We start from the raw sequence: 22881 nt of genomic DNA, 5'->3' as shown, positions 1-22881 counted from the left end.
ATAAAAATCGAACCGATAACATCCATTCTTATCGAGGACATATACTTTATATTAAGCTCGTACACGAGGAACCACAGCGAGACCGATCCGCCCCTCACTTGGCGCAATCCAAAACCCGACGGAGCGAGACTTGCGCTTAAAATCACCCAATGGAGGGCGATGTATGATCGAGTCAATAGCAGTTTTGACATTGTTGTGCTGATAGAAAGCCCAAAAGAGGGGCTCTCTGGATTCTTCTCGATGCTCGTTCTTATCATAAGAAAAATAATAGAATAATAGGGCTGTGATCGTCAATCAGTCGATACATACGCCAATAGTAAAAGATTGTAAGGACGAATTAGAGAATGTTGCGAACAAATCTAGTGACTTCTACTTTCAAAAGCTTTGGTATGTTCCAGTCCCCAAAGGTTAAAACACAAACGCAATTCGGGATTATGCCTCGACCACAATGACAATCGTAACCCACAAGACATTGACAGCGACTCGGGCTTTTCACGCTCATTGAATTCCCTTTCCATTTTATTGAAGCGAGCAAGGAATGCCATGAGACTCGGGATTTAAGTTCAGATGGCTCATAAATTGGGGCTGGAATTCGGCGCATGGCTTTTCCCGATTTAAACGGAGACCAGAAAACACGAGTGAAGGAATCATTTGTTACACTGTATTGACAATTTTTGAGAAAGGAAAGGTAGAGCAGAGCAGGCATGACTTGGACCAAACTTTATGTTCCAAAAACAATCACTCATCAGTACAAGAAATAAAACTAAAATGAAATTAGGCTATTGGCGAGACCAGAGATGTTTGGAATCGAACAGTGGGGTTGGTGCTGGTGGGTAACCTGCGGTTTGGAAATTTTATCCAATGGGACGAAGAAAGTGGCAAGCCTTCATTTTTCTCGAGGGTTGATCACGTAAAACAAGCACATCGCTATTGCTTCACACTACAGTATTCCACTCATATCTACACATGCGGTATCGAGAAGCTCTCACTTCTTGGGAAATATAAAGAAGAGACGAAGGATCAGCGAAATATCAAATGCTACAACAAGGTGGCGATGAAACTGTAATTTAGAAAGCAGCAACTCGGGGACCAACTGATGCAAGGGAGCCGTACCTGAGTGCAGACTATAATTTCTCTGTCTCCGTATCAGGACTCTTCATGAGCACCGAACCCTTTGAGGAGGAACCCGTGATGATGAAGGGTTGTTTTGGGCATGTCGTGTGTGCATCAATTGTAATGATCTCCACCAATCATTATTGTATGCTCTGATACAAGACCTCGAATTTCTGTGCAGTTGCATGATGGTTCATGCCTTCAAACACCTCGGTTAATGATCGCAAGGCCTTTGATATAACCTCTTTCTTTTGGTTTACTGTGTTAACGCTCTCGATCTCTGTAGGAGCACTTATATCTTTCACGGATGAACATAGCCCCTTCAACCACTCCTCAAGAAAGGAGGCTTTCTGCACATAATGGAACTCAAACATGAGAATATAGTGAGAAGTACCAAAAGTTGAGGGTTGAAAGAAATGCTCAGAGAAGAAAATAAAAGAGGAAATAATCATCTCAATAGGACTTTGAGCATACTTTCACAATAAAATCTTTCAGAGGTTGATGATCCGAGCTTGATGCGAGGTGAAGAACATGCAACATCGTGATGGTTAGCTGTCGCAGGAAGAGAATAAGCATTAGAAAGAGCAAATCGTAGCATGCACTCATATAGAGAATGCAGATAATGCAGTTTCACAATTAATAGCATTACTTCCAAGATAATATTCCATTTTCAAATTTGGGACACTCAAAATTTAAGCAGTACAGTTTTAAAACCTCAAGATTATCCACCCATCTGGTACAGCAAACTATGCAGGAAAGGAGTGTGAATCTCATTGCGTTTTGCCTCCCAGCATGCAGATGGGCCATACATGAATTTTAAGATCATCACTTTGTCGCCACAATTGATAATTATATGGTCAGCTGAGAATCTAAAAGGTCTGTTATTAGGGGGACTATATTAGCACAACTTTTTGACGAAAATATTTATTTAAGAAAAAAACTGCTGACCTGCTTTTCAAGAGCTGACCGATACTTGAAACTCGACGGTGCTGACATTTGATACGAGTCGAGATTCTCAAGAACATGTTCCACGCCCTTCACCACATCTGTGAAAGATCTCCCATAATCTGAATCAAAGGAAAGGGCAACAGACAATATATCATTTCCCATTCAAGACACAAGTGAAGTTTATCTGAATTAACATACAAAAAAACACGTGGACACCCTTCAAAAAGAGTAAATTTGATCCGTTGACAAGCAACTGTCACAGCACTGCAGAGCAGCCTCAAAGAAAGGCACCAACCCAGTGCCATGTGAGCGATTTTATATTATGATATCAGACGATACACTTAGTAAGCAATTTGTAATATGATGTCTCGTGAGGCCCTGCCATGCAATAGGTCCATGGGGTAACTGGCAAGGTCTCTAGTCCACCTTCGGCAAGAAAATACTCAAGGAAAAAAAACAAATCTAGACTTCAGCGTCCCTTTACCATTCCTGCTCAGTTTAGGCCACACTAAGAATCCAACTATCCCAATAAAATGTAGATGCATGATCTCCGCAAGAATGAAAGGACCTCCTCTTACCTAATACTGATTCCGGAACAGCAAGAGCAGCGGCAGCTTGTATCCTGATCTTGAAATTGGAAGAATCGCGTAGAAGTAATAGAAGAATACTAAAAACAGAAGGAGCCCTGCAAAATAAAAACCAGGCATATCATGTTGAGAAAGGGTCTAACATTCATGTCCATGCACATAATATAAATGCATGAAGATTACACGTTGGCAGATGACACCAGTAAGAACTCAAATTTTCCACCTGTCTACCTCTTAGGTTTGAATTGTACAGCGCACACAACTCAAAAGCGAATGACATTGGAAAGTCAAGAAGAGAACAGACAAGATGAGCTCCATATCAGATTGATAGAAAATGAAAATTTCCAACAAAAGCTATCTTGGATATGGAAAATACAAATTAGTGGAAAACTTGGTCATTTTATGCAAGTCGCTCTAGCGAGTAAGGCTTGTGGAAGTGCCTCATCCCATTACCCATCCAGCGACACCAATTACAGGCATAACTATAAGTCACAAATCATCCAAAGTTATCGTGAAAGTGTTCCACAGTATGTAATGCTTACCAATCCTCATCCTTAAGACTCAGTGTCTCATTTCGAAATAAATTACTCAATGCATGACAAACGTTCCACTGGACCTGTCCAAGAAATACTTAAGTGAGCAGAAGAATAATCATAAATTAGTGTTACAATGTAAACTCTCAAGTAAGCAGAAAGAATAATCTATATTAGTATTACATGTCATTTTTAATCATCTACCTTGACGTTTCCAGTTGTCACACAAGAAAGAAAGGCCTGCACAATTTTTTCCAGCCAACGAGAGTCCCCTACAGAAGTTGCAGTACATGTTTCTGGTAACCTATTATTAGTCCAAGTACTAGATGCTGAACCCTGAATGCAGTTTGTCGAATAGGAAACAGCGTATTCCACCGGCTTCCCTTGAATACCAGACAAGTCTCTACATCTAACATATTTAGAGAGAGCCCCAAGAGCCCTGACAGCATTAGATTTGACCTGAAGCAAGAGACCAACATTGAAATGAGGAACTTCAAACAAATGAGATAACTGATACATAGGGACCTCAATTCTCTCTTGAAGAATCAATGGGGAGTTAAAAATCACCTAGCTTTTCTTTGATGTGCCTTCTAAATTCTTTCATTTATTATCTAAGGGGAAACTGACTTCCAAAAGTGAATTCTCCCAAGTATGCTTTAACCCAATGTAACTCAGAACACACACAAGGGGAAAGCTGTAGAATATAGGGATGGCACTTCGGGAACAAACAAAAAGCAATAGGAGTTGAGCTAATCACTATTTCTCACCCTGCTATCCTTCAGAGTATTCAACATACACTAAAGCAGTAGGAATTGAGCTTATATGTTTTATCTGCGCTCGCTGCAAAGCATTTACATGCATTAGCAAAAGATATGCCACCTTTCAATTCCACCCAGATGGTGCAGGAAAGAAATCAGAGTTGGGTATCATATTCATGCTCTGACTTATTAAAAGAGATTAGAACTGAATCAAGAGAGGTTTATTTCAAGAACATCAAAACAAATTCAGTATTACTCGTTCTAAAAATCTTTAGTTTACAATTTCCCAAGATGTCTTACAAATAAAAGCATAAGCTAACCTTGTCTCCATCGTTTGTTAAACGCAAAGCACACTCGATCAGGGCTACCACTCGAGCGTTTGTCTCTGATCCAACAAAAGGTAAGTTGCCAAAAACTTTTTAGAACATAAAAAGCAAAGAATATTCATTTAAAATTGCAAACCTCACCAACAAAACACTCTGGATGGACATCATTGAACCAACGATGAAGGGACTCGCATATGTTTGCCAATGCCCAGGACGCTGTTATTCTGACCTGCAAAAGGTAACTGCATTTTAGCCATCACCTAAATCAATAAATTAATAGTTCTCATTCATATATAAACTAGTACCGAAACCACGGAATTCTGAGTGTTAGTTTCCACAGCCTTGACGAAACTGCCAAGGATCCCTGCACTAAAATTGTTAGCATTTAGTAAATATCTGCACTGTCTTCAATTAGCAAAAAGTATAAATATTAGCAGAAGTTGTTTGTCAATCTAGTCATATGCCAAACTACCTTCGGCAGATTTCTGGGAAGCATGTAATCACGCCGATGGCTCGACAAGCAGCTGATCTAACAGAAGGAACCACATCTTCAACAGCAGCATATATCTGGGTAATTATGAAGCTTCATCAGCTACAACATTGAAAAAGGAAAAAGGAAAGCATAAGAAGCTGGTCTAAGGGTTTTAGTTTGAGATGACAACTCACTGTGGAAGAGAGAACGAAGTCTTGATGCTGCTTTTTTAGTGAATAGAACGCTGAGGAAGTTATACCAGCAAAACAAGTCACTGATGCAGCTCTCACCTGCCAAAAAGCAAAAGAGGGAGCACAATTCTAAGGAAAAAGAATCTCCATGGAGGCAACAAATCAGATTTAGCCGGAGCTACAATAAAATGACGGTTTTATGTATGGAAAAAGCCAATTGCCAAAAAAGAAAAATTCATATATTTCTACTGGAATTCCAAGGCCCTCTCTTTCCACTTAAACAGATTTTTATACTTGTAATTCAGTTAAAGACAGATATATCTCAGGTTGTAAAAAGAACTTTATAACCAACCACATGTGAAGAGTGCCGCAAGGTTCGTCGCAAGAACTTGTTGATTGCCTGTTCCCACTGATCACCTCCTGACTGACTTGTTCTCTGGTCATCCTTATAATCATCTGAGGCTTCATCTCCGCAAGATGGCGCTGAGAAAATCTTCTTTTCCCTTATGCAGTCAGATGTAAAAGGAGTGTCGAGCAATTTGTCATCCAAAAGATCTTCAGTTCCTTTGAATCCAGAAAGAGCACGGAGACAGTCATCCAAAACCTGAAAATTTATCCAGATTTGAAGTCTGAAAAGTAAGTAACATTTGTTCCCAAACTAATGTCTTTCCAACATGTCAACAGCTCTTCTTTTTTGGGGCTAATATAAACAATCTGATATCCTATATACAAGGAAATATTTAAAAAGAAAACAAAAATGTTGAAAACCTCCACCATATTCCCACGAAAGATTGTCAACTGGAACACAGAATAATTCTTTATGCATTAATATTTTTTAGCACTTGATCAGATTACACACATGATTCACCCACCAAATATTGAGGCACATCAAATCCCAGGAAGAAAAGCACCATAAATGTATAGTTCTCTCTTCCTTCTTATATTTTTTTCCCTCTTTCTGCTGACTAGCGCCACGACAATATACATCAGCCAAAACCAATATTGCAATAGAGAGAGCAGAGGGCATTCTAAACCGCATCACATCCATCTTTCTAGCTTGGATGTATTCTCAAAAGTTGTTTCACATCAAACATCAGTCAAAGAAATCAAGGTTTTACTTGGGAGAATAGACTATTTTATCACTTCAGATAGGGACACCTCAGAGATGTAACTGCACACTCTAGAGAAACAAAACACTGAACTTAGTCAAAAGGAGCAAAACTAACACCATAGTAACAGTATCAATAATTACAAAGACAGTAATGTGACAGCAATGACAAAATTAAAACATAGCAGTGTCTAAAGAGCTCATAGAGTAACAGTAACAACTGTCAAAGAAATGAAACAATTGGAATGGAACACAACTAATACCTTGATCGCAGCTGCAATGACCTTTTCCCCATTGACACGAATTGAGTTTCCACTAAGTCCCCTACGTGGACTTGTGGGAACTTCAGGAGACGCAACCTCCATGTGACTATGCACAATTGCAAAAACATGTTCCCAGCAGGCAACAACTATTTTTGGATAACTATGTGACAAAGCTCTAAGGGCCTGTAACACAGAAAAGTTATAATGTAAATGCAATGGCAAAATACAGAAAAATGAACACACTAAATATATAGTGAGAGGAGCAAAAAAATCAATTTCACATGCACAATCTTAATGGCAATGTGTGACTCTAGTAGAATTTCAAAGGGTATGTTTGGTTTCATCAAAATACATTATTTCAAAAGGCAACTTTTAAGAAATATCGATGCCTGCTCTTCTAGTAGCTATTAATTATCAGCAAAATTTAAAGTATATCAAGATACATATCCCGTAGTACCATCCACCCTATCGTTCTTTGACAATATAAGCATTTGTTATTGCTACTTTAAGGAGCCTCCTCAACCACATTTCTAAGAGGGCATAAAATCTAAGTCACCTGTGGCTTCTTTTTGTTAGCAGATAAGCCAAGGTGACTTATTCTTTTAGTGGATAAGACCGCATTTTGTATATGAGCGAGTCAAATTACGAATTAATATTATTCCCTTCAATCATAAAGTCACTTGTTTCCTAAAAGGGTGACTAATTGTCTTCATAATAGAGGATTTTTTTGCTGAGAGTTTTCAGAGTAGAGGTTTCCTACTAATAAAGAGTTAGCTGATAAATAACAAGACGGCCTGCCATAAGTTTTGTTGATCAGGGGCTCCAATAATGGGGACTTTTTCACGGCATCCAAATTAAATTTAAATCCAAAATCATATCAAATCTATTAGAGTTGGCCATTCACAGTAAAAATATACCTGAAGAGCCTCAAAGCTTATTGTCGGACTGGTTGACATCTCACAAAGTCGAAATAGTGTGGAAAGGACACCTGTTCTCTTTTCATTCTTATTAAAACCTGAAGGTAGAATTTTGCAATGTTAAACCAGACAAGCAAAAGATTTAGTTAAATCTCAAGCCATTAGAAAAGATAAAGCAAATGGCAGAGCACCTAGGTAATATCAGGTTCCTGCTTGGATCAAGATGGCAGTCCCAAGCAAATGAGGCAGCCTACCTATTTTTTTATGTTTGCAGAAAGACTTGCATATGTTTTCTAGTTTGTTGCATAGTCTAGTAGATGGAGAAAATTCCAGAGGAAGAAGTTGCTTGCACGAAAACTGATCAGCATGTGATTCCTATAAGCATCGTAAAAGGTAACAGTGGAATCTCATTGCAAGGAGTATTTTTAATTAGCCCATGGACTTCAAGCCGACTAGGATTCAAACTTTCATCTAGTTCATCTAGAAAAGAGCCCCAGCTGGTGCTTGGTGCCTCAGCTGATAAGGCAGCACATGCCTTATACTACCTCAACCGAATAATAACAAACAAGTTTTGAAGATGCACGTTACAAAGTTCAAGTATCCAAGGGTATTGTTCATGATATATGCAGATAAAACCAACCTTCAATTTCTTGTGCGAGGATTTCTTGCACTTTTAATGAGGAAGATGAGGTGGATAGGGCACCAGCAAGACAACTAATTGCAGTTGCCTATGGAAAGAATCACATCCATAATCAACATGAAATGATACATTTTCTCAAACCTATAAATGTGACATAATACTCAAATCATTACCAGTCAAGGAGACTGACCAGAAGACTAGTATCGTCATTGTTGGATGGGAAACCACCTTCCACTTTCGCTTGTAAATTTATAATTACAGTAGGCAACAAATCTTCAGGCATTCTTGCATAGCTGCAGAAAGACCATGAGGCAGTAGCAGTTCCATATTTAAGCAACTGAAACAAACCATGTGATTAGGAAATAAAAAATAAACTTAGAGGCAACAAAAGAGAAATGCCCAAGATCTGGATCATCACACATTGAATGATTTAGATTGAAATTTGCATGCTACCATGCAAATAGTATCCAACACTTCTTTTAATATTTGCTCCTGCTTGCAGAGTAAGAAAACATATACATTTAACATATATAAAATATTATATAATGGCTCTACACCCAGATATACTATGTCCTATACTACAATTCACTAAATGATGCTTAAACCATGAAATTGGACTTTAATCTATTCCAAGGACTGTAAGAAACGTCAGCATCACTCAAAATTTCAAAGATAATAAATAAAAATTTAAGGCAGAGAATATTCATAGATTCAGATGAAGGAAAAATTTTTAGTTTGTATGATGACAGGGTTTCAAGCTTAAGTAAGAATCCGAGGATAAGAATTATAACAGGTGTATGTTGCAAATTGCAAAGTAATGCAAAGTGACTCATAAGTATTTACAGAAAGAGAGAATTCATACGGTGTAGATGATATTAAAAGCATTAAAATCTTCAACAGTGATGCCAGCAATCCACTATGAGTTTCCCGCATGACTAAGTGTATAACTCCTATAAGTACATTTGAAAATAAAATTTAATCAGAAAAAGGTATTAACATAATGAATAGAAGATTTCAACAATTAAATTTTACAAATTACAACAAATAAATCAAGACGCTCCAGAACTCCTTTCAAGAACCTTTATGAAGTTGCATTAGAATCTGTCCAAGAGAACTTGAAAGTGATGTATAAGATCCACGTTTAGAGGAATCCTTGTATTCAGCCACCTGCAGAGATACAGACGATGGACCATCCAACATGACTGCCAGAGTTGAGGCAGAAGCTAGCCGCGCCTAGCCAGAACCAAGCACAAGTAAGATGTTATCAGCATATAGAACTATATCATCAATAAAAAATTATCTAATACCAAAAGAATATGTGACAATAAATGCTTACTAATTTGTAACAATTGCCGTAAATATATACATAAATGGTATAAAAATGTCTTAGAAGCAGAATTATTTTATAGGACCAAAAAAAAAAGGCAAAGTCTACTCATGACTCTCTGCAAAAGACAGAGAAAGCAGACAACAACTAAAATGATGTGAAACTACCTTCAAGTAAGGATCAAACAGCAAGCAGGTCATGAGAGTTGCATCAAACTTCCTGTACACACGGCAGAATGATGCAAGAAGTTTGAGAATAAATAGGATTAACGACCAAAAACTGATTTGCAGAGACAGAAAGAAGCAAGAATGTCACCTGGACTCTAATACATCATTAGTTGGCAAAAGCATAGTCCACTGGGTTGTAAATGCCTTGGGATCAGCTTGGCAGAGGTCCTTTGGCAAAAATGGACGAACAAATGTGTTAACAATAAGATGTTACAGAGTAAGATGGGCATTCATCTAGACATTGATACAGACATTGGTAAAACTTCAATTAAGTCATCCAACTTAGTCCTACAAGAACTACTTTGGAAAGAACTCTTGTGCAGAGAAGAGAAATTTCCCATATCCATTCTCCTTGAATTTTGTAGAAATTGTTACCGGTATATAATTCTCAACCAATTCTCAAAACTATACAAGCTTTAAGAAACAATATTTAATCATTTTCTGCATGCATCATTAACACAATCAATCAAAAGAATATGGGATTTAAACTACTGAGTCCATGATCACTCTAAGTTGGAGTGACCTAGCATTAATATGTAGCCATCTGCATGCCCTTGGGTCTAATTATATAAATAAATTTTAAAAAAAAGAAAGAAAGATGAAGACTTAGAACAGCAAAGCCAAGGTAAATCCTTTTAAAATATTAAAAGCAACTTCAATCAGCAAAACTAAAGAAAATATTTTTTACAATCAATTTTTAATTTTGATTCTCCTTCTTAACTAAATGATGGGATCAAAAGTAAGAAGTAAAGACTTTCTCAAAGCCATGGGAGCCACTTATGTTTATTTAAGGTTTTGAAACCTGTATACCATGACCCACTGACCACATAAGGCCATTTTGCAACTGTTGCTTTGAGTACAAGTCACGTCATACTATTGCATTAATTTTTAAAATTAAAGATAGGGATGAGGTACGCTGATAATGTAACCGTTGGCCTCTGTTCTTACTTAAATAAAAAAAAATATATGAATAAAGATCTTAATGAACCTTCAAGCAATCCTCACAATGCAAGAACTGCTAATATTGCCGAATGGCATATAATTTCATAAACTAAAATTAAAAAATGTGCATATCATGGAAAAATGTAGATCATTGACTAAATATAGTCAATCCACTTGAATCAACCTAATACCATAAATATCTAGAGTTCTAAGTAATTTGTAACTGCAAACATATTTGCTAGCTCACCTGCAGACAGAGAAGAGCAGATACTCTGACCTTGGATCTGCGTATGCTATCATTGTCCTGCACAGATCCATCACTATCACTGTACTCTGAATCTGATCCATGATCTGACAAAGCAGGAGCATACAGATCTTTTGTTTTCTTCAAATTAGCAGCATCATTTCTTCGCAGGTGAGGAGGTCTATATGGTTTATGATCAACCTTCCCATCTGTACTTGAACTTGTTTTTGAGGTCAAAGAGCTCACTTCCTTCTCCTTCTCACCAACAGTCTTGTATGTCATCTGAGGCCTGCAACTTGCAAGGCCATAATTTAAAAAGAGCCGTAAAGCTGCCACAAAACTGGGAACCTGCAAATATTCCATAAGTGTTTTGAGAACAGGAGATAAGAATTTACATAATATGGACTACATTATGTACTCATATTTTTCAAAAGATTCTCTACTGGCAAAAAAAAAAATCCAACTTACATGATCGGAAAGAGAAGATTTTTTGTCTACGAGAACCAAATGCAAACATTGAAGAAGGGCCGCATAAAACCTGCATAGAAAGGGCGCCACAGTTTTTGTCATAACCAAATTGTTAAAACACGAGAGAGAAGAGAGGATGATAGTAACAGAACTTGGCCATAGTATTGTCCTCCACTAGCAGGTTCTTTGATGCCAAGACATCCATCTCTTTACTGAGTACCTAAATCAAAGTAAATTCAGGTCACTTGTATCGCCAGAAAGCAAAAGCCAAAAAAAGGGACAGCCAGAAGAATCAGCCAGCCTTAGTTTACTAAACAGGAAATATTGTCCTACCTCAATTACTGATTGCCAGGTATCAATGGGAATAAGAGAACCAACTCTTGAGAATGCTTCCCCGAGCATTGTAAAGCAAAGAGTTTGGACTTCCCACAGACTGCCAGATCTAGGGATTCTTTTCTCAGCAACAGCAGGATATCTTTGGGTACCACTCAGATCAGAAAAGGAGGATAACTCTGCATGAAAGCGTGCAATGTTGCTGCCTAGGAACTTCACCAGTTCAATATTTTCCGACAGAGAGGATATTCTGAGATGTGCAGCAATGAGGATTCTGGAAAGAAGTAAATTGAACACGATCATTCTACTGTATTCCATCAAACTTTGACTGAATGACACAATATACAGATCTTCAACTTCTCTTCTTGAGGGACTGTCAGCTTGACATGCCAATGATAGATGAAATATAAACATCCTACTCACCCCAAAAGAAGAAACCAACCGCTGGCAGAAATTCCATAAACGAAAAATTGCCCCTGATTACGTTTCCATCAAGATAAAGCATTTGGACTGACCTTAAAGTCTCAAAACAGTTCATCACAGGCCTAATTCTGGAAGGATTTCCTGTGCCCTCTCCATTTAAGCTAGCTTTGCCAATGGAAACTCCAATGATCTTTCCAAAAGAATCGAGAATGCGCTTCCAATATGATGCATTGATATCAAGAGATACTCGGCGGCTGATATCATTAATCTGAACAGAATAGCAGCAGGAACTCAAAATCCAGCTCAGAAAAGATTTAATTGAGCTTGCCCTTTTCTTTTTTTCTTTTGTTTTAATCTACTTTGGATGTAAAGAGAAGCCCAACAGTTGCGGGAGAAAGAGGAATAAAGAGCAACTGGATCCGCCTATCGCATTTCTATCCCGATAACAAATTCATCAACAAGCTATTCCTTTTCAAAGAAAAACTATGCTTCAGAGTAACCGAATACCAAGTGGAACGTCAGAGAGTAAGCAGCCATTGCATTTTCGCCGACTTGATCGGCATCTGCGACCAGTTCAATCAGAAACAGCACATCGGACGCAACCTGAATCGAGTGAACAAGCAATTCATTGAGGTCTCATAGCGCATAATTCCCACACTGATTGTTGACAGTGAGCTAAATTTATCGATCTCAAGGAGAAGAAAATAACAATCCATGCAAATCAGAGCAGGTGATAACACCTCTTGTGGAGGGAGCTCGGCCGCTGCGGCGATGAGAGGAGCGGAATTGGAGAAGACGAGGTTGTGGAGCAGATCCGGAACCGAGGCCCGAGGGGGGCTCGTCGTGGTTTCGTCCCTCAGTGTGAGGAAGGCAGTCCTCCATGACCGGACCGGCGGCAGGGCGGATGAAGAAGATGATGCTGCCATCTCAGCTGCCGCCGAGCATGGCGGCTGCGGTGGTTCTACAGGTGAGAAAGGGCGGAAGCGACGGACGCCGGCGAGGAAGCTCAGTCTGAACGCTGAATCGCCGGTGCTCACTAATGAAGCAGCTCCAGTCGGATCCAATCCCGACAACCCGACCCGATCCAATCAGTTGCCTGTATGTATGAAACATGCATGAAACAAACGAGGTCGAAGGCCCACAACGGCCCTGTATGTATAATAACATGTTAAACGGACAAATATGTTAATAATTTTTTTAATGAAGACTTTAGCAAATCAGACCCGTAGTTTATCCAAATCATTTACGGTTTAATCTTTCACAGTTTGTCGGTGATAGTCGCATTGCTCGAATGCATCACGTTGGTGTTTCGCCATATTTTTTCGGTAATATATCTGAAAGTTATGGATTAAGCATGTGAATGTATATAAGACGATAAAACAGATCTGTCGACATATTACTAGGGCTAAAATGACTCGTCCGGTATGGACAGTGTGACACGGCATGGATGGTCCAACCCTACTGCTTACCTACTTCATGGGTACGTACTAAATGATTGGTGTGTGTCATCCATGGCATGTACATATAACTAGCAAGCACGAGTCAATAAATGCGGTGCATTTTGCTACACTGTTCACTTGCTTCGACGGCAGGGCACTTACGTACTAAGATGAGACGTGAGTGTCGATTATGTGTTGCTATCGATTTTGTGTGAGTAAATTTCTGATCATGAATCAGTTGATAAAATGGGTCCAAGGAGCTCATTAAAGGCCCTGAGAGCAATTCAATTGCCTTCTTCCTCATTCCATTGTCGTGTGGGAATTTGATTCTCTGTCTCGCTCAAAATAATAATTAGCACAATATACGTATTAATTGTATAATCGATCGGTAAGATAAAGTTGATAACCAACTTGATGATTGAGGCTTTGGCAGTATGTATATATATGTATATACATACATACTACAACTGACAAGAAGGCTAGTGATCGAGACTTGTCTAAAAGAAGCACGTGAGGAACAAATCAAACACGTAATCGACAAAGGTTGATATGTGTTGAATCTTTAATCCTATGATGGGAGAAGGAAATGTTGGGGATTTGTACGTTAGGGTGGATGATTTGGCGACGATGACCGAACCAAATTCGAATTCAGAGAAGACGAATGTCGAAGATGGTCGAATAATCCGATGTTGATTCCAAATTCGGAATCGAAGAAGATGAGAAACACGATCTTCAATGTTGAATAATTGGTATGGGTAACATTTTCCGAAAAGAGATAGGTAATCCTGATCAACTGGGATTTTGTCAGACCCGTGGACATGCATGTATTGAATATAATATATATAATTAGTTAGGCTATATTTGATACGGTGAAATACTGAAAAAAAGTGAAAATTCTTTTTTATAATATGAAAAAAAAAACAAAATTGATATATCTCACCATTCCATTCCATTTCCTCAATGTCTCTTTTATAAATTGGAAAGAGTATTTTATTAGAATTGTTTTTTTTTTATCAATTTATGAGATGAGTACCAAGCATGATAAAGTTCATTCATGTGTACCAAATGCAACCTATAATTCTTGTTTTCGAATTCAATATTACATTAGGTCTCATGAGTAGTAAAGAGTCTCAGTAGAGTATATCGTGTGTACAATATGTATATAATACTAAATGGAGTAGTTTTCAATCCCGTACATTATACGAGTTTGTTTATAAGTAATAATTATTTACAATAATTAAGGACGAATATACTTCTAATGACCAATAAGAATTTTTAACAATTAATTTCTAATTCGAGCAATAATTACTATAGGTAAGATATTAGACCAATAACATAACGGTTTAGTGACAATTTTGCACGTGGTTTTTATATTTAAAGCGCATTGCATATTTATTTAATCATTTGTATTTTATGCAAAATCCTTATATACGTTAAGTTCAAATATAGAAACTTGATTTTGTAATTTTTTATAAAAAAATTTCTAATATTTCGGAGATCATGTTAAATGCTTATTTAAATTTTTTAGATTAGTACTCTTCATATAATCCTTTTTAGAAATTCTTATTTAAATTTCTTAGATTAGCACCAGTCATATAATTCTTCTAAAATCTTGTAATAATTATTTTTCAATGAAAATTTGCTCAATAATTTTCTAACTACTTGATTAGTTTAATTTGAATTGCATATTAAAATAACAACCCTATAAATTATATATCCTCAGTTCAAACATACAAATGTCGTCTCGCATTTTTTCTCAATATATTGTTATGCAAAATTCTTAAATTTAAGCATCAAATTTCTACTCTTTTTAACATGATCATATATTCATATAATTAGCAGCTTGTGATAAAGCGTATAAATGCTTAATTGATTATTTTTTAGTAAAAATTATTCAATATCCATTTTCACGTTCATTTATTTTATATTATTTATAGATACTTTTTAATATAATTATGATATTTATCTATAACAATTATTGCAAAATCTGACCAATTTACTTTATATATTAAACTATACAATATCCATTTTCACATTTATTTATCATATACTATTTATATAGTAATTTTTAGAATAATTGTTCGAACTATTAACAGTAATTATTATAAAAAAATGTAGTCGAAACTATATGTAATAGATTAAAGATTTTGCATTCTATATAATATTTTTTTTATGGAGAAAGATTCTTATTATTCCATATGATACAACGTTTTGGTAGATTTTTTTTAATATAATTTTCTTCGCAAAAGAAGATTGCTTTTTATAAATAGATTTTTTTCGGTTTGAATCATAGTATTCGAAAATTCAATTGGGCCCCGACTAATTCAGTCGATCCACTAAAGGGTAAAACTCTCACAGCATGAATTTTTTACATTCACATGGATTTTTATAAATAGATTTTGTTAACTACCACATGTCTTTTTTGTTATTCTTTTCCTTTTTATGTTAATATTCCAATTTATATTCTTTTTTTAGAGAGAGATAGCACCAAGTGTAACTATATTCTTCTTTGTTTTTCATTTTCTTAAAATTTAAAATGTTATTTTTCTTATATGGTTTTTTACTATATTTAGCAAGAGAGTAAAATTAGGATTTTAAATTACTCTCGATAAAATGAGAAATAATAGTTTATTAAAGAACCAACTTGAGGAGCATTTAATGATCTCAAGTGAAGTTTAGACTGAGATACATTTATTGATCTCGAGTGAATTTTACTTGTATAGATGACGCTACATCTTAAATATAAGGTTTGCTTTAATCTGATTTTTTTTTTTTTTAAAAAAAAAGAGGATTCTTTTGAAGAAAGAGAGTATAACTGTACCGTCCTTACTTGATAATTTAGAAGTCTCAAATTCGATTCTCGCAAAGGGAATACCCATGTCCATTAATTAGCTACTAGAATTTCTCCTTTATTATATTAATTATGAATTTTTTTAACTGAAAAAAGAAGTATTATATCGAAGAAAATCGGTAGCACAAGTTCAAGATAAAATAATACTTTGACAAGTTCTTTTTTTTTTATATTATTGCCTCATCGACTTCTTCATGATAAGTTGTGATGTTGATCATCGTCATCATCATCTAGTGCTTTCTTTCTTCTGTAGTTAATAGTTTGTCATTATCACCTGAGAGAGACATAATAAATCAACAGAGAAACAAAGCCCATGCATGCACCGCGCATAAATTCCAAGTGAGGGGCTACACAAGTGAGTGAATGCAAAAATATACGAACACCAGCCTCTTCGTGACTCACTATAGAAGCCAAACCATGCATACCCACATATGTTTATAAATTATTTGATTATTCTTGTCCATAAATTTCTTCCGACCACATCAACAGGAAAACAAATACCTCGTACATTTTTTCGGTTATAAGGGAGGCATATGGTATAGTACAAGAATAGAAATAGCAAAATCAAATTATAAAAGCACATAAATCTTATTGATGAGCATCGAATTCAAAAGTTCATGATTTCGAGGGGCGACTTATACCAAATACCTCATACTTTCATATACAATTTTATTTTCTTTTTCTTTTTCATTTTTTTTGGGGTACGATGAGAAAAGGATGATCTTATTATTTAATTATCTTCACATGAAAAAGGTATGCCTCCTTAATTTTCTCGATGATTTCTCCTACTAATTAATCTCGCGGTTTAATTACAGGATAAGTGCTTCTTTTTGTTACAGTTGCATGTTATGTTAACCCGAGTTGTTGCCGCGAAAGCAATATGGATCCTCAGGTAAAGCCAAGTTTTTGTCCTTTATAATCAGCCGATGATCGATGTGACACAGAGAAAATGACAACACTGGATCAATTACTTTCTTTCTTTTTTATGAATAACATAAGATCAATTGCTTCTTTTTTTTATGAATAACATAAGATCAATTATATTCATCAAAACATAAGATCAATTACACTGACTCAACATGAGTGAATACAGCAATAAATAATATGAAGGAGAGTTTACATATATATGTGTGTATGTATATAGCCACCCCTCTTACTCGATATATATGTTTACTGCATGTGATGTGCATGGCCATACTAAAAACCAACCCTAACATAATATTTGTAGCTGCGAGTCATTCATGATACGATCGACCTTTAGACCATTAGAGACCTTGATAAGAGAAGAAGTGGTCCGAATATACGCATCGGTTTTTAGCCAGTGACATGAATATGTTGTTCCTTTCATTTGTAAAAAATCTAGGATGGAAAAGCGTCAACAACAAAAGAGTAAAGTCACCATTGATTGGATCACTGTGTAAGAGTGAATCGAGATTTGATGGAAAAAAATAGTATGTCATACCTTTTAATATAATAATTTTCCAATTATCCTTAAAAAAATGCTCACGGTTCTACTATGAATTACAGAAAAGAGGTAAGTGTAGCAACTTTTATAGTAATTGAGATATTTTAAATTCGATTCCATACTTTTATTAGTTATTCAAATTATTTCATTGTATTTATATCATAAATTTTTTTTGTAATAGGAAAAAAAATAATTAAAATTAAAATCTCACCGATCAGAATCGAATTTTAAAATTTCAAGTCGAGAGTGAGTAATGGGAACCTCAATAAGCGAGAGCACCATTTCACCCAAAAAAAGAAAAGGTACGAGAGCAGCATATAATACTATTTAACTATGTCCATCAAATTCTTTGCTATAATAGAATGTCTTATACGTAAGGAGAATATCACATGTCACTAAAAGTTGTCCAAATTCTCTTAAATTTTTAAAAATATTACAAATAAAATTTACTGTAGACATAAGTAATAATTTTTGTGAATCTGCCGATAACAGTGTCCCATGATATATCCCTTGTGTATTATCCCTTCTCCAAAATTTTGTACCTCTCCTCTCTTTCTCAAACACTTCCATATGTATCTGTGCCTTCTTTGCATATAAAGGCATATCCCCAGCCCCAGCTCTCACGCTACCCTCTCTCTCTCTCTCTCTTCTCCCTCTCCATCTTCAACTTCATCCCTCCAACTATCTCCCTCAGGAAGCTCACTTGAAACTGGGACACGGCTTAGAACTCATCAGAGGTGCAGAAGGAATGCGGCCGCCACCTTCAGTTATTGTGCCAGCGGCAGCTCACACCGCAGTCCGCGTCCCCTTGCCAGAACCTCCGGTGGGCCTGGACGCGTGCGACCCCCGACCCTGCAGGTGGGTGCCGCCAGTCTCCCGTTTGTCCGGGTCGGGGGACTTCGAGGCCAACGCCATCGTTGTCCTGATCGTCCTCCTCTGTGCACTTGTCTGCGCGCTGGCCCTCCACGCCGCCATCCGTTGCTTCCTCCGAGGCGGCAGCTCCCAGCCCCAGCCCCAGCTCCCCACCAATAGCACTGCACCCGACCAGAAGCCGGCGGTGGTCCTGGTACCCCCAGTGGCGTACACAGAGGAGTTGGGGCTGGCCGGGGCGGATTGCGCCATATGCTTGACCGAGTTCGAGGAAGGGGAAGCGGTGAGGGTACTGAAGAGGTGCAGGCACGGTTTCCATGCGGAGTGCATAGAGAGATGGCTCTGCTCCCACGCGTCTTGCCCGAACTGCCGCAGCAGCTGCTGTGCTCCAGCAGAGTCCTCTTCTTGTTCATCTCCGGCTAAGACGCCATCTTCGGATCAGCCGAGGGAGCGCGGGGAGGACTGCAGTCGAGATGGAGGAGAGGAACCGGGGAGCAGCTCGGGGCAGCTCTGATTAAGAGATGAGTAGTTCATTTTGATTTAATTACTCATTACATAACGGGAAGGAGAGGCCCAAATGTTATTTTGGGGACGTACGACACGAGGCCTCGACCGACTTGAAGTAGAGAGATGATTATCACTGTTAGTTCGTGTTTGTTGTTAATTGATTTGGGCACGGGCAGATGACTTCTGCCTCCATATTGTACAAATCATTGGGTGGAACAGCAAGATGGTTCGAGTGCCTGCCATCGGTCGAAAACTACAATGTTTTGGAAGTTTGCAGCTCCCCATTGAGTGATCCTTGTGGAAAAGAATAAAAAAGGAAAGAAGGAAGAAATAGCGATACGTATAATAATTCCATGACAGTACTATCTCATGATTGTCCACGTATCATGTTTTTATGTTGGCTGTGGTTACTGGACATAATTCCTTTGCTAGCACGAATGCATGCCATCCTTTGCTACATCTATACACGTCACTTTGCCCCATTAAGACGGCAAAGAAGATAGGAGCAATCTCGGTCCGGGCCCAGAGAGTTTGTATATCGGGACCAGGATGGCAGGATTAAATGTGTATACATTTGATTTAATCTGATAGCAGACCAAGTGGGTCTTCAATAGAATGTGACAGGAGCCACAGCCTCTTGACTCCTCAGTGCAATAAAACCAAATGCCTGATCTAGAGAATTCTGGATTAAGGCAGTTAACCCGATTCAACATCGCTTCGTAGTCGGGGCAATCTGCGAAACTATATTAGGCCCCCAACCAAATCATCAAAATTCAAAATGTCCCAACTGCGAAAATGCTAGCTTGGCATCAGAGGCAAAAAATGCAACAGGAAAAATTGCCATTGCAATCTAACTCCAAATTCCCAGCTAGGATGGATGAGCGCATCCAAATTTCCAATCCAACACAACCAAGCAGACTTATGAGTAATTACATCCATATAGAGGTACATAGCTCCCATGACTTTGATATATGGAACGATCAAAAATTTCAAACCAAGCCAAACAAACCATCACGCACTCAGACAATCCACCACCATTAAATGCGAGGGCGCCGCCTTGATATAGTATGTTAAGAAGATGTCTAAAAGCACTTTCTGTGAACAATAGATGGCCCCGATTCATCGTACTCTGCCTTTGATATCCACATCTGCAAGTAGAGACCAGTCAAATAACAGTGTGCTAGTGATTTTTATTAAGTATTGTGAGCTAATGACATATGAATCTTATTAGATCATGTTATCATGTGTTCGGTACCTGCTGGAATGTACTGAGTGAAGCGAGAATGGAACCTCCTATCCACACACTGTACTTCCTCTCAGGAGGAGCTACCACCTTGATCTTCATGCTGCTCGGCGCAAGAGCAGTGATCTCCTTGCTCATACGATCAGCAATGCCGGGGAACATGGTCGACCCCCCACTGAGCACAATATTCCCATAGAGGTCCTTCCTTATATCGACATCACACTTCATGATCGAGTTATACGTGGTCTCATGGACTCCTGGGGATTCCATCCCAATTAGCGAGGGTTGGAACAGGACTTCAGCACATCGGAAACATTCAGCTCCAATTGTTATTACCTGCCCATCAGGTAACTCGTAGCTCTTCTCGATTGATGAACTGTTTTTAGCAGCTTCGAGCTCCTGCTCATAATCAAGTGCAACATAGGCAAGCTTTTCTTTAATGTCTCGGACAATTTCGCGTTCAGCAGTTGTGGTAAATGAATAACCTCGCTCGGTCAAGATCTTCATCAAGGCATCTGTTAAGTCCCTCCCGGCAAGGTCAAGCCGAAGGATGGCATGTGGAAGTGCATACCCTTCATAGATGGGAACAGTGTGACTCACTCCATCACCTGAATCAAGCACAATACCTGACAGAGGAATGAAGCACCTCAGTCAGGCGAACCACATTTATAAGCCTGGGCCACCTATTGGCCGGTCATATCAAAGTGTTATTTTGGGGAAGAAACTGGAAAAATTTTCCATATCTCCATTTTCCTCTAGTAGGAGAATAGGGAAAACTTTCTTTTCACACTTTAGAAGATTTCTTGGATCTTAAAAAGAATCACAAAGTGCAATACGCGACTATATTTATTATTATTTTCTTCGTCTTTGAGAAGAGAATAATAGAAAAGTCAAGGCAGTTTATACTTTATACAAATCTGAAACCCCGATGAAGCCTAATATATCTAATTTACCCACAAACCTGTAGTACGGCCACTTGCATAGAGGGAGAGGACGGCCTGTATGGCGACATACATCGCAGGCACATTGAAGGTTTCGAACATGATCTGTGTCATCTTCTCTCGGTTTGCCTTGGGATTGAGTGGCGCTTCAGTAAGGAGCACGGGGTGCTCCTCGGGGGCAACACGAAGCTCGTTATAGAAAGTGTGGTGCCAGATCTTCTCCATATCGTCCCAGTTGCTAACAATCCCATGTTCAATAGGGTACTTCAGTGTAAGAATACCTCTCTTGGATTGCGCTTCATCCCCGACGTAGGCATCTTTCTGTCCCATGCCTACCATAACACCAGCATGCCTAGGTCGCCCCACAATACTAGGGAAGACTGCCCTTGGAGCATCATCTCCAGCAAAACCAGCCTGTACAGCAAATTAATTACAGATTCATGCTCATGGGACGGGATGTGCACAATTTTAATTTTCACGTATCAACCAATCTTACCTTGACCATTCCTGTTCCATTGTCAACAACAAGGGGCTGAATTTCCTCTGTCTCTGCCATACCTTATGCTAACTCTGCATCAAAGAAGTCAATTTTATCAAACGAGGAACTAATATATATAAGATTCACCCTGCCTAGTGCATAACAAGGCGATGCAACATCGTTAACATAGATATAATTCCGACTAATAGATGTCAAATTCTGGCTCAAGATCACATACTATCGTGCGGAGCCTGAAATTAGCACTAGCCATAGAGATGATGCATACATAAGTCCAAAAATTATACCATCCACAACTCACAATCCCGCATCCAAGCTCAATAAGTCGATGATTTCAGCTTTAGGTCAACACATTCACGTCAACAAAATGGTTAGTATATGAATCCCGTCAAGTGTTAGTACACGCCGCTCAAAAATTATCATGATGATCAATCTCAAAATTCAGCCTAGAATGGTTATGATTGATCTCTAGTTGCTTCATCGACAGCGTCTATAGAGATTTTTCAACACTAGATTATCCATGATCAGAAGTTAAGCAGCATAGATCACGAACCTAATAGACAGGAACAGATGCTCGATTGAGCTGGAATTCATGCATGAACGAGCAAAAAGAAGATGAAGAGAGCGGATTTCCGCTTGATCGCACTCAAACAAGCAGATAAAATCGAGTGTTTATTGAAGAGCTCTGAATGGTAAAGCAAATGTCGCGAGCTACTGACGAGGAATATTCCCGCGCGAGATACACAGGGCTGAGCGGAGACTAACCGGAAGCAAGCGGCAGGCTCGATCAGGACTCGATCGCCGGAAGAGAAGACGAGAATGTTTGCCAACGGCAAGCACCTCGGCCGGAAATGGAGATTCTCTTTACTATTTCCTCCTCTTCTTCTTCTTCTCCTCCTCCTCCTTGTTCGAGAAACGGAGAAAGAGAAAAGGCGTGAAGGAATTAGGGGGGTGGAGCACTCGAACAGTTCAAATAAGCATCAACACAGCATTTACCAATTTATTTCCTTTTCTTTTTTTCTTTTTCAAAAAAAAAAAGGTGGCGGAAAAGAAAAATATATATAACAAAAAAAGGTCTAAGTCGACAGCATGATTGACGGTTTATGTCCCAACGAGCGTGAAGATCTTTTCGGGTGTTTCCCACCAAAAAAGAAAGAAGTGAGGAAAATGATCAATGGAAATCCCTTGAAAAATAATTTTTGCATGCTCACATAATGAAACATGTCTTTTTTTTTTTTGCGACGGCGTG

General features: G+C 38.2%; 3 protein-coding genes across 7 annotated transcripts; 1 reads left to right on the top strand and 2 right to left on the bottom strand.

Annotated features, from left to right (window-relative positions):
* Positions 1-639: 639 nt before the first annotated feature.
* LOC116208389 (HEAT repeat-containing protein 6) lies at positions 640-12935 on the bottom strand. 4 transcript variants are annotated; one of them, XR_004157062.1, is made up of 28 exons: positions 12561-12931; positions 12328-12423; positions 11913-12088; positions 11398-11671; positions 11217-11284; positions 11065-11134; positions 10600-10944; positions 9499-9578; positions 9351-9402; positions 8936-9089; positions 8719-8806; positions 8047-8149; positions 7857-7944; positions 7217-7314; positions 6300-6482; positions 5281-5532; positions 4932-5027; positions 4738-4832; positions 4571-4634; positions 4407-4494; positions 4260-4324; positions 3386-3640; positions 3191-3264; positions 2640-2746; positions 2062-2180; positions 1588-1665; positions 1114-1463; positions 640-991 (listed from the first exon to the last, which is right to left on the bottom strand). XR_004157062.1 is itself a non-coding variant. In XM_031541798.1 (27 exons), the coding sequence occupies exons 1-27, from the start codon at positions 12744-12746 to the stop codon at positions 1254-1256; spliced, it is 3564 nt and encodes a 1187-aa protein (XP_031397658.1). In that variant the 5' UTR covers positions 12747-12931; the 3' UTR covers positions 640-1253. The 4 variants fall into 4 exon arrangements, 2 of the variants coding, with proteins under 2 accessions (XP_031397658.1, XP_031397671.1); XM_031541798.1 differs by having other exon boundaries at positions 640-1463; XR_004157066.1 differs by lacking the exons at positions 640-991; positions 1114-1463 and adding an exon at positions 1828-1974 and having other exon boundaries at positions 1592-1665; positions 12561-12935.
* Positions 12936-18133: 5198 nt separating this feature from the next.
* On the top strand, positions 18134-19382 carry LOC116211011 (RING-H2 finger protein ATL79-like). Its single transcript, XM_031545201.1, has one exon. The coding sequence runs from the start codon at positions 18324-18326 to the stop codon at positions 18957-18959; it is 636 nt and encodes a 211-aa protein (XP_031401061.1). The 5' UTR covers positions 18134-18323; the 3' UTR covers positions 18960-19382.
* A 382-nt stretch (positions 19383-19764) lies between these two features.
* LOC116210997 (actin-7-like) lies at positions 19765-22600 on the bottom strand. Of its 2 annotated transcripts, none has more exons than XM_031545190.1 (5): positions 22352-22600; positions 21633-21706; positions 21157-21550; positions 20208-20821; positions 19765-20100 (listed from the first exon to the last, which is right to left on the bottom strand). In XM_031545190.1, the coding sequence occupies exons 2-5, from the start codon at positions 21690-21692 to the stop codon at positions 20035-20037; spliced, it is 1134 nt and encodes a 377-aa protein (XP_031401050.1). In that variant the 5' UTR covers positions 21693-21706; positions 22352-22600; the 3' UTR covers positions 19765-20034. The 2 variants fall into 2 exon arrangements, with proteins under 2 accessions (XP_031401050.1, XP_031401041.1); XM_031545181.1 differs by having other exon boundaries at positions 22398-22599.
* Positions 22601-22881: the final 281 nt, after the last annotated feature.

The sequence above is a fragment of the Punica granatum genome, chromosome 1 (assembly GCF_007655135.1).
Source record: "Punica granatum isolate Tunisia-2019 chromosome 1, ASM765513v2, whole genome shotgun sequence".
Lineage (NCBI taxonomy): Eukaryota > Viridiplantae > Streptophyta > Magnoliopsida > Myrtales > Lythraceae > Punica > Punica granatum.
This window is presented reverse-complemented; position numbering and strand designations above follow the sequence as displayed.